Below are 18,500 nucleotides of genomic sequence, written 5' to 3'. Positions count from 1 at the left end.
ATGCCCAGCTCTGCGTAGGTACCTGCAGCCCTCCTGAGGGTGGGGGTCTGAGCACGGGGTCTCGCCAGACCGGGTGAGGCGGACGGGGACCCGAGGGCCTGTCTGCAGAGCTCTGGGAGTCTTCCCAAGTCTCCCGAGACCTCCCGTCCAAGGACCCCAATCCCCGGCCTCCACCCATCGCGCTGAGTGGCTGCGGGGGCGGGCGGGACGGGAGCCCTTGCGCAGGCGCGCCGGGGCGGGGCGCGGAGGATGCCGGACCTGCGAGGGATGACGTCACGCCGCGCGACGCGGGAGCGGGTGCCGGCGGCGGCGCCGCCCGGGGCGGCGAGGCCGGGGCTTCGAGACGCCGGGGGCCGGCGGGCGGCTTCGCATCATGTTCGGCTCTAGCCGGGGCGGCGTGCGCGGCGGGCAGGACCAGTTCAGCTGGGAGGACGTGAAGACCGACAAACAGAGAGAGAACTACCTGGGTCAGCGCGGCGCCGGGCCCGGGGGCGGGGGGGGGTCGAGGTGCGCGGGAAGCCGCGAGTGCAGGGAGCGAGGGTCCGCGGGTGCAGGGAACGGGGCCGTGGGGGTGCCCGGGTGCGGGGAACGAGGGGCCGCGGGTGCTGGGTAGCGCAGGGTTGCACCCTCGGGGGAAGCGGGAGGCGCGCCGACCCGCCGGCCGAGCCCTGGGCACTGCTTCCCCGCAGGGAACTCGCTGATGGCTCCGGTGGGCCGCTGGCAGAAGGGCCGCGACCTCACCTGGTACGCCAAGGGCCGGGCGGACGGTGCGGGACTGAGCCGGGAGGAGGAGCTGGCGGCCGTGCGGCAGGCGGAGCAGGAGGCCCTCATGGCGGCGCTGTGAGTGCGCCCCGCGGGGTCGGGGACGCGCTTGGGGGGCGGCGGGCACGGAGGGGCGGGGCCCGGGTGCGGCCTGCAGCCCCTGAAGTTCGCCCGCGGCCCCCGCAGAGGCTACAAGAACGTGAGGAAGCAGCCCACGGGCCTGAGCAAGGAGGTGAGGGGGCCCTTCCGGGGGGCGGGGGGGCAGGGGCGCAGGGGCCCGGGGTTGGGGGTGGAGCTGCTGCGAGCGCCCGCGTGCCCCCGCACAGGACTTTGTGGAGGTGTGTAAGCGGGAAGGAGGGGACCTCGAGGAGAAGGGAGTGGACCGGCTGCTGGGCCTGGGGAGCTCCAGGTGCGTGGCGAGGGGTGGACGGGGCGCGTTGGGCTTGCGGAGGTAGCACCTGGCGGAGGCCGGGGCCCGTCGGTCTCATCGTGGCGGTTTCCCCCGCCTTCCCACAGCGGCTCGGCAGGCCGAGTGGCGTTGTCTCGGGAAGACAAGGAGGCCGCCAAGCTGGGGCTGTCGGTGTTCACGGTAAGTGCTCGTGTCCCGCGGGGACCCCCCCTTCCCGCAGAGCCCCCCCCCCCCCCCCCCCCCCGCCGCCCAGAGTGAGTGACCTTCCTCCGCAGCACCAGCGCGTGGACAGCAGCCGGCCAGGCTCCTCACCAGCCTCGGCTAGGAAGAAGCCTCGGTCAGAGGAGGACAAGGCAGAGCCCGGGTAAGGGCTGCACCCCCACCTGTCCCAATGGGTCTTGGTGCATTGGCTGCCTGCTGGGTCCCCAGAGGGCGGTGCTCCGATGGGACGTGGGCAGGGGGAGGGCGGGTGTCGCATGCTATGGGCACCTGCGGTCAAGACCTGGTGATGAGGCCGTGTGCTCACAGCCCAGAGAGCCACAAGAAAAGCAGGAAAGAGAAAAAGAAGAAGAAGAAGAAGAAGCACAAGAAAGAGAAAAAGAAAGACAAGACACACCGGAGCAGGGTGGCCTCGCCGCTGCCCCCCACCTCTGCAGGGTACGTGGGCCTCTGCCTTGGGGTGGCCTGGTGGTGGGGCAGGGCAGCCTACCACATTCAGGGCATCCCTGGTCTTCTCAGATCTGGTCGCCGCAGGCACGGCTCTGACTCGGACGCAGACTCCTCACCTTGTTCCAAGAGGCGGCGCCGGGACCACAGTGACTGAGACCTGCCTACGCCCCCCCCCCCCCACCCCACAGCCTCTGGCCCAGCAGCTTACAGAGCTAGTGCCACCCAAGGAAGACACACTGGGCCTGGGAAGAGCCCATACAGCCGCTTCTATTTTTCTTTCACTCACTCTTTGTACTGAAATAAACTTATTTTAAGGGAAACATATCTCACTCTCCAGGGAAGGTGTTGGACCCATGTTCTGGTACAACCAGCCTGAAACCGTTGGGAGGGGGACTTCCCTGTGCTGGTGTCCTATGGTCCCACATGGGCCTGACGCTTAGATTACAAGGGGCACAGACTTGTCTCTGGCATGTGTCCCCCCCCCCCCCCCCCCCCCCCCCCCCGGGGACCTGCCTGCTGAGTCCTCTGCTTCTCCTGGGTAGGATCGGGCCTTCTGCCATCTCTGCAGGGGGCTGCGCATGGAACCAAAGTAACTCTTACAACCAACTGGAGTGAGGACAAAACCCAGGCTGGGTTCATAATTCCGAAGACAACTCCGTCCTCACAACCCTGACCCTGGTCTCAAGCTGTTGGTAGAGGTGAGTGGTCCAGGGTGGAGGCCAGACTGGGCCAACAGCCTTACCGGGCTGAGGAGCAAGGACTCCAGAGTGGAGGGAGGACCTTCAACGAGTAAGAAGGGCATGTGGCAGCAACAAGGGGCTCAGGAACAGGCCGACTAGGGTGTGTGCCTGTCTGCAAGCAGGTGTGCACCAGGGAGGATGGGCATGGGAAAGAGCAGGCAGCCTGCACGCAGAACCCCTCCAGCTGGCCTTGAGCACAGCCCACAGCCGGGCACTGCCAGGACGGACCAGGACAGGACACGGCCAGTGGGAACTTCCAGTCAGCTGCACGGTCCTGGTCCCTGGCTAAGGACCCGTGCCATGGGCCGCTGGCGTCCAAGCACTGGAAAGCCACAAAATAGTTAAGACGTTTTATTCTAGTTGCTATAATTACAGTGCTTGTTTGTCGAAATGAAAACTGAAAACAGGTATACAAAACAGTTGATTACTAATCGTGTATTGAAAGCAGTAAGAGGTTCCACGACACCAAATAAACCACTTCTGAGGATTTCCCCAAGATAAAGTTTAACAGCTCCAGCTTCTTCAGTGTTTATCAAAATACAAAAGAAAACAGTAGAGGTCGTCGTTTCGATGGCAAATCTGACCCTTGCAGGCTGAGGGAGTGAAAGCACATGTAGACGGGGGCTCCAGGGGCTGAGGCTCTAGGGTGACCGGCCCGCCCGCCTGCACTCCTGCTGGTGAGACCCCAGGCCGCCCGGAGCAAGCCAGAGCGCCACGCAGACCCAAGGGAAAGCCGAGGTCTCCCCCCCCCCCCCCGCCCCACCACCACCCCGAGGGGTCCGTGAGCGCTGGCTGCAGCCGCCAGCCTGTCTCCTGGGCAGCTGGGAAGCACGAGCAAGCAGAAACGCTAGGGGATGTGGGATGACCCAAGACAGCGAATCACAGGGACCCCAGGGTGACCATGCAGGATGGACCGTGGCTGGTTCTGCCCTGTCGCACGTTCCCAGCGGGAAACAGACCCCTGGTGGACCGGACTCCGGCCACCAGTGCAGAACCAACACTGGGCACGGTTCTCCCTCCTGTAGGTTCAAGTGTTCTCCTTATCTTGTCTTTGTAACTATTTTAAAAATGCACTGAGTTCGGGTTAAAAACCCACCACCCAAATGAATCTCAACACAGATCAAACGCCCGAGGAGGTGTGCCAGGCTGGTCAGACACAGTGACTCCTGGAGGCCCCGTGTGCCTAAAACCCCTTCTCAGTATTAACAGTGGGTTGATTCTCTGTTTACAATAAAAAAAGCTGAGTACTATTGCATAGGAGTACCAGAAACTGCCTCGTTGGGAACAACAACTATTTACATTAAATAAGAACCCGGCTGCAGGCTGCGTCTGCACATTTACAGCATGGGGAAGCACACTGTGACCGACCATGGAGACAGCTTCTGGCACTCACACCACATGAGAGTAAAGCAGGGTGGAGGAGGGAGTGGGGCAGGGGGCGCGGCTCACTTCTGGTTCCGGAGCTGATTGGACAGCCAGTCCAGTCCCTCATAGAGCCCATCCCCGCTGGTGGCACAGGTGGCCTGAATGTACCAGTTCCTGTGGCGCAGGGAGTGCAGCCCCAGTTTGTCTGTGATCTCCGCCGCGTTCATGGCGTTGGGGAGGTCCTGGTGGGAGAGGCCCGGGGGACATAGGTCAGCACTTGGCAAGGACCCCTGTGCGCCCGTGAGCCCCACACCCACCCGCATTTGCCCGCTGACCATGCGCGCGTGCGCACGCACCTGCTTGTTGGCGAACACTAGCAGGACGGCGTCCCTGAGCTCGTCCTCTGCCAGCATCCTCATGAGCTCCTCCCGGGCCTCGTTGACGCGCTCTCTGTCATTGCTGTCCACCACAAAGATGAGACCTGCGGAGCCGTGGGCGTCAGGACAGGCAGCTAGGGCACCCCAACCCCCTCCGCCGGCTGCAGCACGCCCGCTCACCCTGCGTGTTCTGGAAGTAGTGGCGCCACAGCGGCCGGATCTTGTCCTGGCCGCCCACGTCCCACACGGTGAAGCTGATGTTCTTATACTCCACGGTTTCCACGTTGAAGCCTGTGTGAGTGGGACGCAGCTGAGCCTTGCCCAGGCCCCTCCACCCCGCCCCAGCCCCACCCTGGCCCCTCGGTACGCTCCCCTCACCTATGGTGGGGATGGTAGTCACGATCTCGCCCAGCTTCAGCTTGTAGAGGATGGTGGTCTTCCCTGCGGCGTCCAGCCCCACCATGAGAATGCGCATCTCTTTTTTGCCAAAAAGGCCCTTGAAGAGGTTGGCGAAGATATTTCCCATGCTGTAGGCGTGCGGGAGGAACTCTGGCCAGAGAAACCTGTAGAGACAGCAGTCCCCGGGTCCCTGCCTGCCGTGTGAGGGAGCAGCATGGGGCCCTTCCTCCAGCTCCCGCCGATGCACAGGCCTGATCCCTCAAAGCTCACAGGGCCCAGGCAGAGGAAACCAGGCTCCCAAGCAGCAGAAACGGAGTCCTTCCCCTGGAAGGGAGCATCTCGGGATCTCAGGACAGGGTGACCAGCACTGGAGGCTGCGATGCCCATGTGGGCTCAACGACACGGGCCACGTGGCAAGGGGATACAGAGCGCCCTGACGTGAAAGCGAGACCCTCCACAACACCCATCCCAGCAGGGACACACGCCACGGCCAACCGTCCCCGACGTGCTGAGATCTTAGCACTCACCCCGACGCAGGACTTGGAACCAGACCCCATCTGGGCTCTCGGGCAGCACATCAGCCATAGAGTCTGAGGGGAAGCCTGTCTGGCAGGCCCTTCCACCCCAGTGAGGAGGCAGCTCCTAGGCTGCAGCAGGGTCCCCTCAATTCAGAGCAGAAACCTGGGCCCGAAGTGCCACCCACAGCTCCCCACCCCCCACCCCCAGGGCACGGGATGGTCCTTTCACTCTTCAGCAGTGTCCCTCCCACACACGGACTTGGGAGAGATGATCACTCACTCAAAGGCAGACTGCCCAGGAATCCAGGTTTTTGACACCTGGCGGAAGTCAAACAGCAGGGTGTGGGACAGCCCTGAGAGAGGAGGGTCTGTGTGGACAGAAAACCAGCTGGTCCACAGCAGGCACCGGCCAAGTGCTCCTGAGGCCAGGAGGGAGGCCTGCCAGCCACACCTGTCCCCAGGAGCGGTCAGGAGCTCCCCAGGCCTTGGAGAACGGACAAGATGCAGGCCCAGCCCACTGCCCCCGGAGGACAGGCTCAGGGGCCGTGGTCACCAGTGAGCACAGAGTGAGCACACGCACATTCCCACTTCCGCCACGTTGGCAGCCAACACACCCTGGCCACAGCAGCCCGTCAGCACCGTCCCTGAGAATTGACAAGGCGGGACATTCCTGTTTTACTTTGTGGCTTTGATGCTCCAGTGGCCCCGGGCATGCCCGGCAGAGGCCTTCATACTGGCTTCCGTGCCCTTTTTTCTGGGTGTTGTTAAAGATTTTAAGTCCCATCTACACCCAACATGGGGCCCGAACTTACAACCCTGAGGTCAAGAGTGGCACGCTCCACCGACTGAGCCAGCTGGGCACCCCGCTTCAGTGCATCTCTGACATGTTTTTTTGCTTTTGGGGGTGAACAATACTACCTATTCAAAACATTAAAATCTAAAATATTCTTTACTGTAACATTTCTTTTTTCTGCAGACAGCCCATTTTCCTCATAAATGCAGAGAATGAAAAATTCTCTGAGAAACACACTTTCAATGTCAGTTCTGCCAAAATCACTAATGAAGAGATGCCCAACCCCCCAAAGACAAAAAGAAAAAGGGGGTGATGAGTTCTGGAAGCCAAGGCCAAGTGTGCTTGGGGGTCTAACCTTGTGTTCTTCCTCAGCTCTGCAGGGAAGGGACCTTCCTGGAGCAATGGAACCCGGGCTCTGCTGCCTGCATCCAGGTGGGCAGGTGTGGGCGTGTACCATGCTGGACACAAGGACACAGCGTGCTGGACAGGCAGGCACACTACCCGTGGATGGGCAGATACCTGCAGGCCTCCAGGCTAGAACCTATGGCTGCCTGTATCTGCAGTACCCACCACTGTTGTTTGTACCCTAGCTCCTTTTAAGACGCTGCCAGCGGGGGGAAGGGGGAAAGCAAGACAGAAGACTACTTAAAAGGAAGAAACAAACAACCCCACCATCCCCAGGCACCAAGGTGGGGGATCTGGTGCCACGACGCAAGGACAGGTCCATGGCCACCTGAGAGCCAGAGTAAGACACACACACACAACAATAAATAAGGATGGGGAGCAATTTCGAAGGCCCACATCTACCTGCGCATGGTGATGTCTTTTTAGATACAACACCAGAGGCATGACCCATGAAACACACAGCTACAAACTTCCACTCCGGTCACGACACCGTCAAGACAACGAGCAGATAAACCGGACTGCAAAAGAGTTAGTGCAAGATTAAAGGCTGTCATCGAAGAAATACCCAGAAGGCCAATGACAACTCAGGAACAAACAAGTTTCAATTGTATTTAAGAACTGCAAAATGGGGGCGCCTGGGTGGCTCAGTGGGTTAAAGCCTCTGCCTTCGGCTCAGGTCATGATTCCAGGGTCCTGGGATCGAGCCCCGCATCGGGCTCTCTGCTCAGTGGGGAGCCTGCTTCCTCCTCTCTCTCTGCCTGCCTCTCGGCCTACTTGTGATCTCTATCAAATACATAAATAAAATATTTAAAAAAAAGAAAAAGAAAAAGAACTGCAAAATGGCCGTGGGGGGGGAACGGCTCCAGGTGGCTCCAGAGGTTAAGGCTCTGACTCTTGGTCTCCGCTCAGGTCTTGGTCTCACGGTTGTGGGATGGGGCTCTGAGCTGGGCATGGAGCCTGCTTAAGATTCTCTCTCCTTTCCTCCCTCTCCTCTAAAAAAAAAAAAAGGCCAAGAAGAAAGAGAAAAGTACTGTAAGATGAGCCAAAGACCAGACATTTCCCCGAGGAAGATCACAGATGGCAAATGAGCACATGAAAAAATCTCCGCCAAGAAATCCAAATCAGAACGAGCTGCCCACAACGCACCTACTACCAAGGCCCAAACCCACAACACTGACACCACCAGCTGCTTAGGATACCTCGCAGGTGGCTGTGTCCTACAAAACCAGACACTCTGCTCACATAACAAAGGAGCTGCGGCTGCGTCCACACTGCGTCCTGTACCTGGGCATTTACAGTAGCTTTACCCACAGTGCCACAGTCAGAAGCCCCCAGGCTGTCCTTCAGAAGGACACCGCCTGCCTGCACAGACTGTGCTCCACTCGGACCACCCCGCTGCCAGCGCTGCAAAGAAACAAGCTCCGCACCACCAGAAGACGAGGGTGGGAGCGGGGTCGTGTGCCCCTGGGGGAAAGCAGCCCATCCAAGCACGCCACTCGCCCTATGATTCCAAGTGCAGGCAGTGCTCTGGAGAAGGCAGGACTGTGAAGACGGGAGACCTACCCCTTAGTGGGCACCAGGAGACATGAGGGAGCCCAGGAGGGTTCGGGGCTGTAAGACCATCAGTCTGGGTGACCCTGCAGGCACAGGCACACGTCCTTCCACACTTGTCCATGCCCACAACACACACACCATGGACAGTGAACCCCCGTGGAAAGGAGAGCCTCCAGCTGATGGAGTGTCAGTGTGGGTCCATCAGGTGGGGGGTGATGGGGACCGGAGCGCGGAGCTCCCTGTTCCTTCCCCTCCATTCTAGGGCAGCCAGAAACTGCTCCAAAAACCAAAGCACGCAGAGAATTCTGGGGAAGAAACCCTTCAATGTTGCAGCTCAGGAGAGCAGAAACCTCCAGACTGAAAGAGCCTGACATACAAGCACGGAAACAGATGTACATGGGGACACCAAGGGTCCGAGTACTTTATTCAAGTGACACAGCAGTGCTTCCAACCTGTAGTTCTACTCCCAGCCCAGACAGCAGTTCAGGGGAGGGGCGGAAGGATGGAAGGCCAGAAATGCACACCTTCCCAGCAAGGTGGCCACAGGGGAGGGGAGACTGCCTCCCCCAGCCCTGGAGGAGAGGAGGCACAGAGGCAGACTTCCAGAGAAGGGGTACATGCCACGTGCATGGCTGGAACGGGGGGCTGGGCCATCCGAGGGCAGCTGGGGAAAACTGGTGACAGGTACCAACCAACGAAAAGAGAACACTGTCATTCTTCCTGTGGGGAACCATCAGCCAGTCACCAGCTGGCTCAGTCCTGCTACCCCTGCTGTGGCAGCTAGGGAGATCTGGGCGTCAAGGGGCGACCCCTATGCCCCAGAGCAGACACACTGAGGAACGGTAGCACACTCACCACGAAGTACAGCCATGACAGAGCCAGGACAGGGGCCGTGTCTGGGAGGCGGGAGGGGGACTGCGACTCCTACCTGCTTTAGCACTACCGCATCCCGTTCTTACAACTCGACACAAAAACCAAAGGAGTCGGGGGTGACCCTCCCCAGCCCCCACGGGGGCGGAAGGACCACCTCAGGGCAAACCTGCCCACACACAACCCCTGGCTGGCTGGGCTGTGCTGCACCCTCATTACCGAGTCCGAGGGCCCCCAGGGGCTGGGGATGAGCATGAAGTCTTGGGTTGAAGAGGCCACTGCACACAGCAGCCGGTCTCCACACGCCTCTAGACCCCTCCGCACCTGCCACGCACCTGGTCCAGGGACCCTGGTTGCTCCTGGCCCGTCCCCAGCACCATCTACCGTTTTGCAAAAGGTCTGCATCGATGGCCAGGACGATCCCGTGCTGATCCTCTTGGAACAGGGTCTACTGTGCAGGACGCTCGGCCAAGGTGCCAGGCCACACCTGCTGCCGCCAGAGTCCCTTCAACTCCTGTCCAAACCTGTCTTTCTAGTTTCCTGCCACGGTCTTCTGCACCCGTGCGCAATGAAAACCCTTGCTCCCAAGGCTTCTCTCCTGCCCAGGAGCTGGCGCCAGTCCCACAGCTCCGCGGAAAGGACCAGGAACAAGGTAAAGCAAAAAACAGGCGACCTACGTTCGCGAATGCAAAGGTCTACCGGCCAGAGGCCCAGGCCCACAAAGGGGCCTCCCTGGGGAGGCCAGTCCAGTGAGATAAAAACGTGGCGTTCCACGACACGAATATCCCATGAACAGCGCGGCTGCCGGAGAGCTGGCACTGTGGCCTGCACCTGTACCCGTGCCGGCCCCCCCGAGAGGCCCGGGAGGGGTCAGGGCGAGCCAAGCCACAGGAGGTGGCTGCCTGGACAGTCTCCAGCAGGCTTGCCAATAGCACCTGCACGACTCGCCATCACTAGCATGATGACACCCACCTGGAGTGCGGCAGGAGAGGAACACGTGACCTAGGGGCAAAGGTCCGAGGGTCCGGTTCCACCCTGTGCTGTGCAGGGCGAGTTCAGAGGGACGAACCCCCACTTGAATGGAAACCCGGGGGACATGGGGGCGTTTCCCCTTTCCAGCTCTGTCAGAGTCAAGGACACTGAGGTAAACGTGCAGCTCCGCCACCACACAGTCGGTTCTAGTGCCTCACGGGAGAAACGTGAACGCAGCACAGACTTCCCCACAGAGCTGCCAGGCACAGGCTGTCCGTCACTCAGAAGCCCAACTCACCCCAACACGCTGAATCTCACCGTGGACCACCAAGAATCTGCCGCACGCGGCTGTCCACACGCCAGCAGACACGGCCTTGAGCCGTCCCCACCGGCAAGCCCAGCGCAGCAGTCTATGGCTTGGGCTCCTCCTCCATGTGGTCCCTGTGCTAGGCAAATGCGCCGCACAGTCCCGGCACAGCTGTGCAGACACACTCATGGGGAGAACACTGGGCCTGGCACGCTCGACGGACGGGCCGTTCCCCACCCAGCGCCAGACACCTGATGGACAGGCACTATGACTTCCAAGTACCCAGCACAGGGGTCCTCGGGTCAGGGCATCTTGCAGAATGACCACCACATCCCTCATGTCCCACACCTGCAGCTGACCTTCCCGTGAGGAGGATGCGGGCAGCGTCCTCTCCCAGGCATCTCGAACACACTCCAGGCCTGTCTGCCAGTCGTCACACTGCAGCCCAGGTCCCAGGACAGCCTCTGAGCGCCATCACCCACTTCCCCCTCTGCCACTACACATGCTGGCCCAGACTGTCCTGCTCTGCGCCCTCAGGCCAAGTTCAAGGAGGGCCCGCTGGGGGTGGCCCACCGGGCTTTCCCAGCAAGGCACGAGGGCCAACCCCGACACCAACATGAGGGAGGGGGAGGTACCCCAGGCCCGGGAGGCCAGCCCCTCACTCCGCACCCTGTCTCTTGAGAGCTGGAGGAGCAGGGCATCACCTGGCAGGTCTGACTCAAGGCACAACCAGGGAGTGTCATGCTCCGCCACAGCCACAAGTGGCTCTCGCTGTCCGCGCAGCTGTTGCAGGAACAAGCACGCCCCACCGTCCCTAGCCACTGCCTCACAAGGCACAGGCGGAAACAGCCCCGCTGCACGGAATGCTCCGCACCACCAGCCACAAAGACCAAAACAGAGTCTTCAGGTTCTGCGTAGCACTTTCCAACCCAACTACCCTCGAAGCGCCTCAGCCAACTGTGTGCCAATGACCAGCCAGCCTGCAGTTCAGTGTACACAACACACACGGGAGGCCACGAACACGGCTCACGTTGCCTCCAACTGCAGAACAGGGACGCGCGAGATGCACGGTCCCCAGCTGCACTGACCGCAGACCAAGCTGAAGGTCCCTACGCTCACAGAAGGAGCAGGTGCACAAGAACAGGGCTGCACAGTCTCCACAATGGGACGGGAGTGAGAGAGGGCCACACGTGCCCTCTGACTCTGCCTCAATGGTCAGCAGACTCTCCAAGGGGTCTTTCACAGTCAGGTCCCCACCAACGTCCTGAGGCTGCTCTACCTGCCCCTGTACCTTCCCAGAGCGGCCACTGAGCCCAGCACACAGGCATGGGGTGGGCAAGAGCCCTGATAGGTCCCTCCACACCCTCCAGAAGAGAGGGAACCTGCAGCCGCAAGCCCTGGGGGTGCCAGTCCCCCCTGCACATCCACCTGGAGCGGCCGGGAGACCCCCGAGTCCCCCCTGCACATCCACCTGGAGCGGCCGGGAGACCCCCCCGAGTCCCCCCTGCACATCCACCTGGAGCGGCCGGGAGACCCCTGAGGCTCTCTCAGCACAGGGCATGACGGCAGGGAGGGGTGGTTAGGCCAACCCTCAGCCTTGGCGTCTGTCTTCAAGGGACTTCAAGAGACCGTTTCTGAAAACAGAATTCAGAACTTGCAGCCCCACCTTTCTGTAAGCAATGGCCTTCCTGAGGACACAGAAAATCCCAGTCCGCGGAGGTTCAGCACCTCTGCTCCAACCCCCAGCAGTCCGGCCCCTCCCTGGCCTCTGGGCGGCCACCTCTGCCGGCCCAGCCCAGAGCACTCGCGGGCACAAGGGCTCAGGACCCTTCCCACACTGGTCCTGTCCCAGAGCTCACTGTCCTTATGGGGACTTCTCATGTCTGCCCACCTGTCCACCACCTCTTCCTGCCTCTGGCCACACGTGGGACCCGGGACAGCCGGGTGCCGAGGACCCCTGCTGACATGCCTGCCTGTGCCATCCTCTGTTTGGAGGCCCTCCGCAGGTCAACTGCCTGCATGCGCCATACTCCCACTCTAGCACTACCCCCTCCACAGGACATCCGCCCCCCAGACTCGTCTCCTACTGTCCCCCACACTGAACCGTTGACCTCCTCCTACTGCCTCAGGCCCAAACCCCACAAACACCCACCAACTCTGTGTGTCCCCACTCATCCCCTAATCCACCTGCTTCCAGCAACTGCCTTCACCTCTCCCTCTGAAAGGCACACCCCTGCGGACACCCCTGGGCCCTGGCCCCGGGCACCTCATCACCCCTCTGGCTTCCATCCACCAGCAAGGGGCCTGTGGCCTGCTGGGCAAGGCAGATGCCAAGCTGGGGTCCTCACAGAGGCCAGGGCTGGCACCCCGCGGCTGCAGCGCACCATGCCACCATCTCGAGATGGCAGCCGGCAAAAGCCGCATATGCCTTGGAAGGCGAAATCCCACCCTGCTGCTTCGTCTATCGCGTCCTGGGGACCACGGGACAGTGAGTCATTGTCACACGGGTGCAACTACACCACAGACTCCAGGCGCTACTGTAAGAGCACGTCATGGCAGGGGCACGGGAACCGCGCTGGCTGGGGCCATGGGGCTGCTCCGTCTCTCCCGCAGACAGAGAACGACTCCCGCTATGGTTCTCCGAAGAACAAAACACCGCCTCCTTTGCCTACAAGGGAGCGGTGTTCCTGAGAAATGTGATCTATGAAAACCACCACGGCAATGACGAGGGCCGCTTCCGTACACAGAACACAGTGACATTCAGGAAGTTGACATCTGTCCATTCCACAAGGTCCCAAGAACCTGCTCTTCCCAGCCACAGAGATTCCTGAAATACCCCTTCTGGGGCTAGGCCCACTGGCTTGCAGGAGGCCCCCCCACCACCAGAGGCGCTTGTGCCGGGGGCCTCTGTGCCTATGGCTGCCCCCAGGTGTTGCCCCACCCGGGATCGGACCCACAGGACCCTGGTCCTTTCCATCTCCGCTCGGATGCTGGAAGCACTGTGCACAAGTCTCTCCCCAGCCACATGCCTGCTCTGCCCACAGCCAGGGCACCACACAGCCACCCAACCTTGCACTGTGCCCATGGGCACACCCCATGGCTCATTTCCCTGGGCACCCACGAGACCACCTGTCAGGGAGCGGAGGAAAACCCGAAGAGCCCACCTACCAAGGCCCAGAGGGATTACACACACACGTCGACAAATGGGCTTTTCCTAAGAGCGTGTTGGTCAGGGACAACCCACCAAGCTAACAAGGACTGCCGTGCTGGGCCAGTCTAACTGGCCCGACAGTCCAAGGAGGTGGCCAGGGCTGCGGACACCCGGCCAGTGACTCCAGCAAGCTTGCAGCTCTCGGAGACGTCCCACGGTCAAGGACGAAATACGTTCTCTCCCCGCTCCCCAGAATTAGCACGTCTTCCGTCGCTGTGACAGACATGCTCAATGTTCTCGTCTTCAACAAAGTCTCACCACCCAACTCACCAGAGTACAGAGCACTTTAAACGTAACTCGGCAGATTCAGTTCGTGAGCAACCCCGCGCTCACCAATCGATGACAGGAAAATTCACAGGGAACAGCTGGCGGCAATTTTTAGGACGGCCTTTGTTTTGAACCCCGCGATCTGAACACTGGCCCCCTGAGCTGTCTTCATTCACACCCCTCCCAAATGAGACTGGACGCAATCTCAAAACCATTTCCTTGCCGTGTGCGCGGAGGCCGACCATGGCACTTACGACTGCACATGAGGAGGTGCCGGCGAGCTCTAAGCGCCCGGATTCCTGTCTGGCTCCCACACCGGCACCACACAGACGACTCCGCATGCGAGACCAAATCCAAGACCTGCTGCGTTCTCCACACGACGTGCCTTCTGGAATTCCTTCTAGCTTGCTCACTACCTGAGGACCGAAACTTCCTACATTCCGACCTGACACTCACCAGCGTTGCCACTCCCAATTCCTCAAAACGTGGCGGGGGGGGGGGACCCGGGCTCCCACGAGTTCAGGCCATACACTTGTGGTCACCTGCGGGGCTTTGGGAACACACAATCCCCTTGCTGGTAAAGTCTTCCCGCCTTCCATGCTCTTCTGGCTTCTCCACTGGTCAGGGCTGTTGGCTGCCGACAGGCCGCCAAGCTCCCATGGCCAGGGCGGGCGGGGACTGGGACACCAGGGCCTGGAGGCACCCGGCAGAGGGATGTGCATCCCTGCATCTGCCAGCCAACCAGCTCACTCCAGGAGGCTGGGGAGGCAGGACGGCAGGGGATGGCCTGACAGACGCCCAGAGAGAAGGAACTTTGAAGCGTTTGTGTGACCTTTCCTCTCAGCCAGCAGAGGCGTCCTCACCCACCTTCAGGACAGCCCCAGGAGTGGCACGCTCTAGCAGATAGGGTCCACCTAGGCCGTGCAGACTTCCCGGTGATCACCTCAACAGGAACGGAGGGACACTGTGCTCAGCAGAGGGCGGCACCTGTGACCGGGGAACCCAGTCCCCAACTCTGGACTCCCCTTGCCTGTGGCTACTCTACAGTTAACCCTCCCAACCCACCATCATTCCCACCCGGGACTCACCCCCCACCGCAACGATCACTCACACCCTGGACCCCCCCCCCCCCCCACACTCACACCCTGGACTCGCCCCCCACCCCTGCACACTCACAGTCTGGACTCGACCCCCCCCACACTCATATACTCCATACGGCACCCTCTCTCACCCCCATTCCCAAAGCCATCCTCTCCTTCCCACAAGGCAGTTACAACGGATCCATGACCGGGTCCAAAGCGTTTCTGAAAGACTGAACATCCCCCACACCCATAAGGCGCCAACAGAGCACCTCATTCTATGCAGACAGGACAGCAAAGCAGATCCCAAAAGCAGACTGAAATTCCCCTCTTTTGGAAGAATCTGTGGAAAACGGACTCAACTCACTCCAACACTTCCTACCCTGCCGGGCGTCGGTGCCAGGTCCCAGGTGCGGCTGCCAGGCGCAGGAGAGTCTGGGCTGCAGAGGCCGCCCCGGTGTCCCTGAAGCCAGCAGGAGCAGACTGTGCCCTCCTGGAAGTGCAAGCCTGTCCCAGCCTGGGAGCTTCAGCTCAGCACACCAGGGGTGCTCCTAACCTTGGAGAAGAGAAAGCCAGGCAACCGGCGTGACCTAAGTCCCTGGACGCGGTAGGGGAGGACACCGGCCGGGGAGGACACCTGCCGCACCTGGACACAGGCGATCGGGTCGAATTTCCCAGGCGTCCTGAAGACAGCCCAGCAGGCCAGCGGACAAGACCGAGCCTTTGCGGGAAGGCGGGGCGCGCTAACTCACGGCCAGTCGCGTGATGATCCTCACCTGGACACCGCTCACGCGGCACGGGCTCCGCAAGCGGCACATGCGGCGACCGGTAGGGAGAACGGCGGGCCCCGCAGCCTCGGAGCGCCGCACGGGCGCGCTCAGCCGCAGGCGCAGACAGCGGGCCCACAGAAGCGCTGAGCGCTCACTGGTGGCTGTGAAACGGGAACTACAGCCGACCGCAGGGACACCAGCAGCCGCCGGGCCGCGGGGACTTCCGGGACCGCCCGGCTCCGCACCCCTCCCGTGCAGAAGCCCCTTCCCGTGCGAGTCCGCGGCGGCACGGAAGGCGGCTGCCGGGCGCTGAGGAAATGGGAGGCGCGCAGAGCGCGGCGTGAACTGCGCCGAGTCCCGGCCCCGCCGAGCCCGCACGACCCGGAACCCGCACGCCGCACTCGTCCAGCTCCCGTTTCACCCGCCTCGCCGCTGGCCCGCCCGACGGTGCAACAAGTCCGCGAAGCCGCGCAGACAGTCCCCCAGGAACCAGACCCCCCAACGAGGAAGAAAGGGTGCGCTCCGTGCCGACGGCGCTCAGGAGGCGAGCCGGACCGCAGCGGCTTTCCTCCGAGCCCCGCGCCGCCACCTCCCGCGCCCACAGCTGCTCCCCCTCCGAACCCGGGACCCCGGCCCACGGAACGGGGATCCCACCGCGGCCATCGCGTGACCTTGGCGGCGTCCCGGGCCGCGGGTGCCGGAGACCCCGAGGCGGGAGCCCACGCCTCGGCCCGGACTTCCGCGCGTCCACCCCGGCGACGCTGGGGGCGCGAGGCCGCGGGGCGGGGGAGGGAGATTCAGGGGCCGGCGGCGCCGCGGACCCCAGCCCCGGGCCCTGACTCCACGCAACCCCCCCCCCCCCCCCGGCCCCCGCCTAGCCCAAGCCCGGCCGGTCCCCTCCCCCGCCTCGGCCGGGCCTCCCCTTGACCCCCAGCCAATCCTCGACCCCCGGCCCAGCCCTAGCGCCCTCCGCCCCTCGACCCTCCACCCCGCCCAGACCTCGCCTCGCCCGCCCCGCCTAGTTCCCCGGCCCGGCCCGGCCTCGGGCCTCCCCGGCCCGGCCTCCCGTCGGCCCCCGCCCGGGCCGGCCTCACAGACCCAACGCCGCCGCGGTGAGCAGAGCCTCGGCGGTCCGGACCTGTCCCAGCCGCCCGCCGCCCCGACCCCGGCCCATGGCTCCCGGCCCGCCGCCTCACCCTCGGCGGCCGCGGCGAGGCTACTGCTCCGAGCCAGGCGTTGGTTTTGCTCCCACAAGATGGCGGCTCTGACGGCGGCCACGTCAGTGCCTGCTGCCGCGGGGGACGCTGGGGAACGGGGCTGGCGCACCTGCGGCCCCGCCTACTCCCCTTCGCAGGGCGCACGCGCAGACTCCGGGCTGAGGGCGGGCGCGCGGGACCAGGTCTCCGCCCCGCCCCGGGCCGCGCCCTCCCGCCGCTGCGCGCGTGCGCGCCCGCGTGCCCCTCCCGGAACGGAGTGCGCCTGCGCCTACGCCGCGCTTCTCGTGGCACGCGCGGTGGTGGACCCGCCTGCCCATGTTGCAGATGGGGGTACTGAGGCGAGCGTGGGCGCGGCGGCTGGGGAGACGGTGCCTGTCTTCTCCCTGACCAGCGGGCCGCGGTCGGTCTCCCCGGGCGCCCACCCCAGGTGTGGAGATTGTGACCACCACGCCGCCCCTGGCCGGCCGGAGGAGCCTCCCCCCGCCCCCGCCCGCCCGGGGGAGCACGTGGCCATCCAGTAGCACAGGCCGAGCAGGAGCCCTGCTGGGCGGGGCACAGCGCTACCCCCGGGGTCGCCGTAAGCCCAAAATCTGGCGAACTGGAAGGAGGAGCCCCCTCCTCCTAGAAGCCTCCCTGGGCTGATCGGAAGGGAGACACGGACGAGTCCCCTCTCCACGGTTTCCAGGCTCAGGGCTTGGCTGAGGACCCCATGTAGGACCTTACTCTGGCCTCCTGCCAACCTGGACCCCCCCTCCTTTCTGCCACCTGGTCTCCGTCCCCCCACTGTCGTGCTGCTTTGAGGGGTCCCACAACCGAGCAGTTTTTCTGAGACTGCTGGAGGGGCTCTCCAAACCCGTGTGTTGTAGGGGGCACAAAGCAAGGCCATGCCCTGGGCCCAGGGGCCTGCCTGGCAGTGAAGTCCTGCCCAGCCCCCTGCTGTGCCCTCCCGCTCCCTGTGGACAGGGCCCTCTCCCTTTCCTGGGGCAGCTGGGATCCGAGCAGCTGCCAGTCCTCAGGCCCTCCTCCAGCCTCATCTTCGGAGAGGCTGGTGGTCGCTTGACCCTGTGAGCCAGGGTCACAGCCCTGTGGACCCACCTTGCAGTCCCAGCTTCCCCCAGGTCTCACCACTTACAAACCAGCTGGTGGTCTGCACCCCAGCATCTGCCCCCAAGGCCCTCCTCCCTCCCAGCTCCCAGCCCACCTCCGTGGGCCTGCTTGGGGTCTCTCCTGCCCTAAGTGTACAGCACATGCTCGTGCAAAGTGCCCTCTGGGGTCTGTATCTCCAGGGAGGGGCACAGAAGCTTCCAGAGGTGCTGGCTCCCCACCCGCGAGAGTCAATCCCCAATCTGCAAGTGGTCACTGTGTCTTCAGAAGCTTTCTTTGAAATTTAAAAAAGTATGAGAAAATAGAGGCAGGAAGGAGTGTATGAAAAAAATAATTCCTGTGTACCTGCCCCTAGCTAAAGGAATTTACCTTCCTCTTGATCCTGTCCTTCCTGGGGGTAGGGGGCATCTCAGCCCAGGATGGACAGGTATGGGGCACATCAGGGGAAGGATCCGTCGGAGCAAGGACGTGCTCGGTGGTTCCCTGGGGAAACTGAGGCCCAGGTGCTCACCTGGGCTCCCTCCCCCTCTTCCCTGGGGTTGGGGAACGGGACACCCTGGGGATAGAAGATGAAGACGGCGCCTGTCCAGCTTCTGGCAGGAGAGGGCCAGGTGAGCTGTCTAGAGGCCTCCGGCCCAGACTCTCACCTCCAGCCTGCCCTCCAGTAGGGGGCCTGGTGGCCTGGTGGGGGCTTGGGGTCAAGCTTCTCTCC

General features: G+C 62.7%; 2 protein-coding genes across 3 annotated transcripts; one reads left to right on the top strand and one right to left on the bottom strand.

Moving 5' to 3' along the window:
• The first annotated feature begins 286 nt into the window (after positions 1 to 286).
• On the top strand, positions 287 to 1,994 carry CUNH1orf35 (chromosome unknown C1orf35 homolog). The gene is made up of 8 exons (XM_032848505.1): positions 287 to 467; positions 690 to 840; positions 949 to 994; positions 1,089 to 1,171; positions 1,279 to 1,351; positions 1,447 to 1,535; positions 1,700 to 1,828; positions 1,910 to 1,994. The coding sequence occupies exons 1-8, from the start codon at positions 374 to 376 to the stop codon at positions 1,992 to 1,994; spliced, it is 750 nt and encodes a 249-aa protein (XP_032704396.1). The 5' UTR covers positions 287 to 373.
• Positions 1,995 to 3,897: 1,903 nt separating this feature from the next.
• On the bottom strand, positions 3,898 to 16,793 carry ARF1 (ADP ribosylation factor 1). Of its 2 annotated transcripts, none has more exons than XM_032848509.1 (5): positions 16,664 to 16,793; positions 4,701 to 4,885; positions 4,503 to 4,613; positions 4,302 to 4,426; positions 3,898 to 4,187 (listed from the first exon to the last, which is right to left on the bottom strand). In XM_032848509.1, exons 2-5 carry the CDS (start codon positions 4,846 to 4,848, stop codon positions 4,026 to 4,028), a joined length of 546 nt encoding a protein of 181 aa, XP_032704400.1. In that variant the 5' UTR covers positions 4,849 to 4,885; positions 16,664 to 16,793; the 3' UTR covers positions 3,898 to 4,025. The 2 variants fall into 2 exon arrangements, with proteins under 2 accessions (XP_032704400.1, XP_032704402.1); XM_032848511.1 differs by lacking the exon at positions 16,664 to 16,793 and adding an exon at positions 5,520 to 5,559.
• Between the last annotated feature and the right edge of the window lie 1,707 nt (positions 16,794 to 18,500).

Source organism: Lontra canadensis, unplaced genomic scaffold (assembly GCF_010015895.1).
Source record: "Lontra canadensis isolate GAN:19392208 unplaced genomic scaffold, GSC_riverotter_1.0 scaffold205, whole genome shotgun sequence".
In the NCBI taxonomy this organism is placed as follows: domain Eukaryota; kingdom Metazoa; phylum Chordata; class Mammalia; order Carnivora; family Mustelidae; genus Lontra; species Lontra canadensis.
The sequence above is the reverse complement of the archived record's forward strand: the minus strand, read 5'-3'. Positions and strand labels throughout refer to the sequence as shown.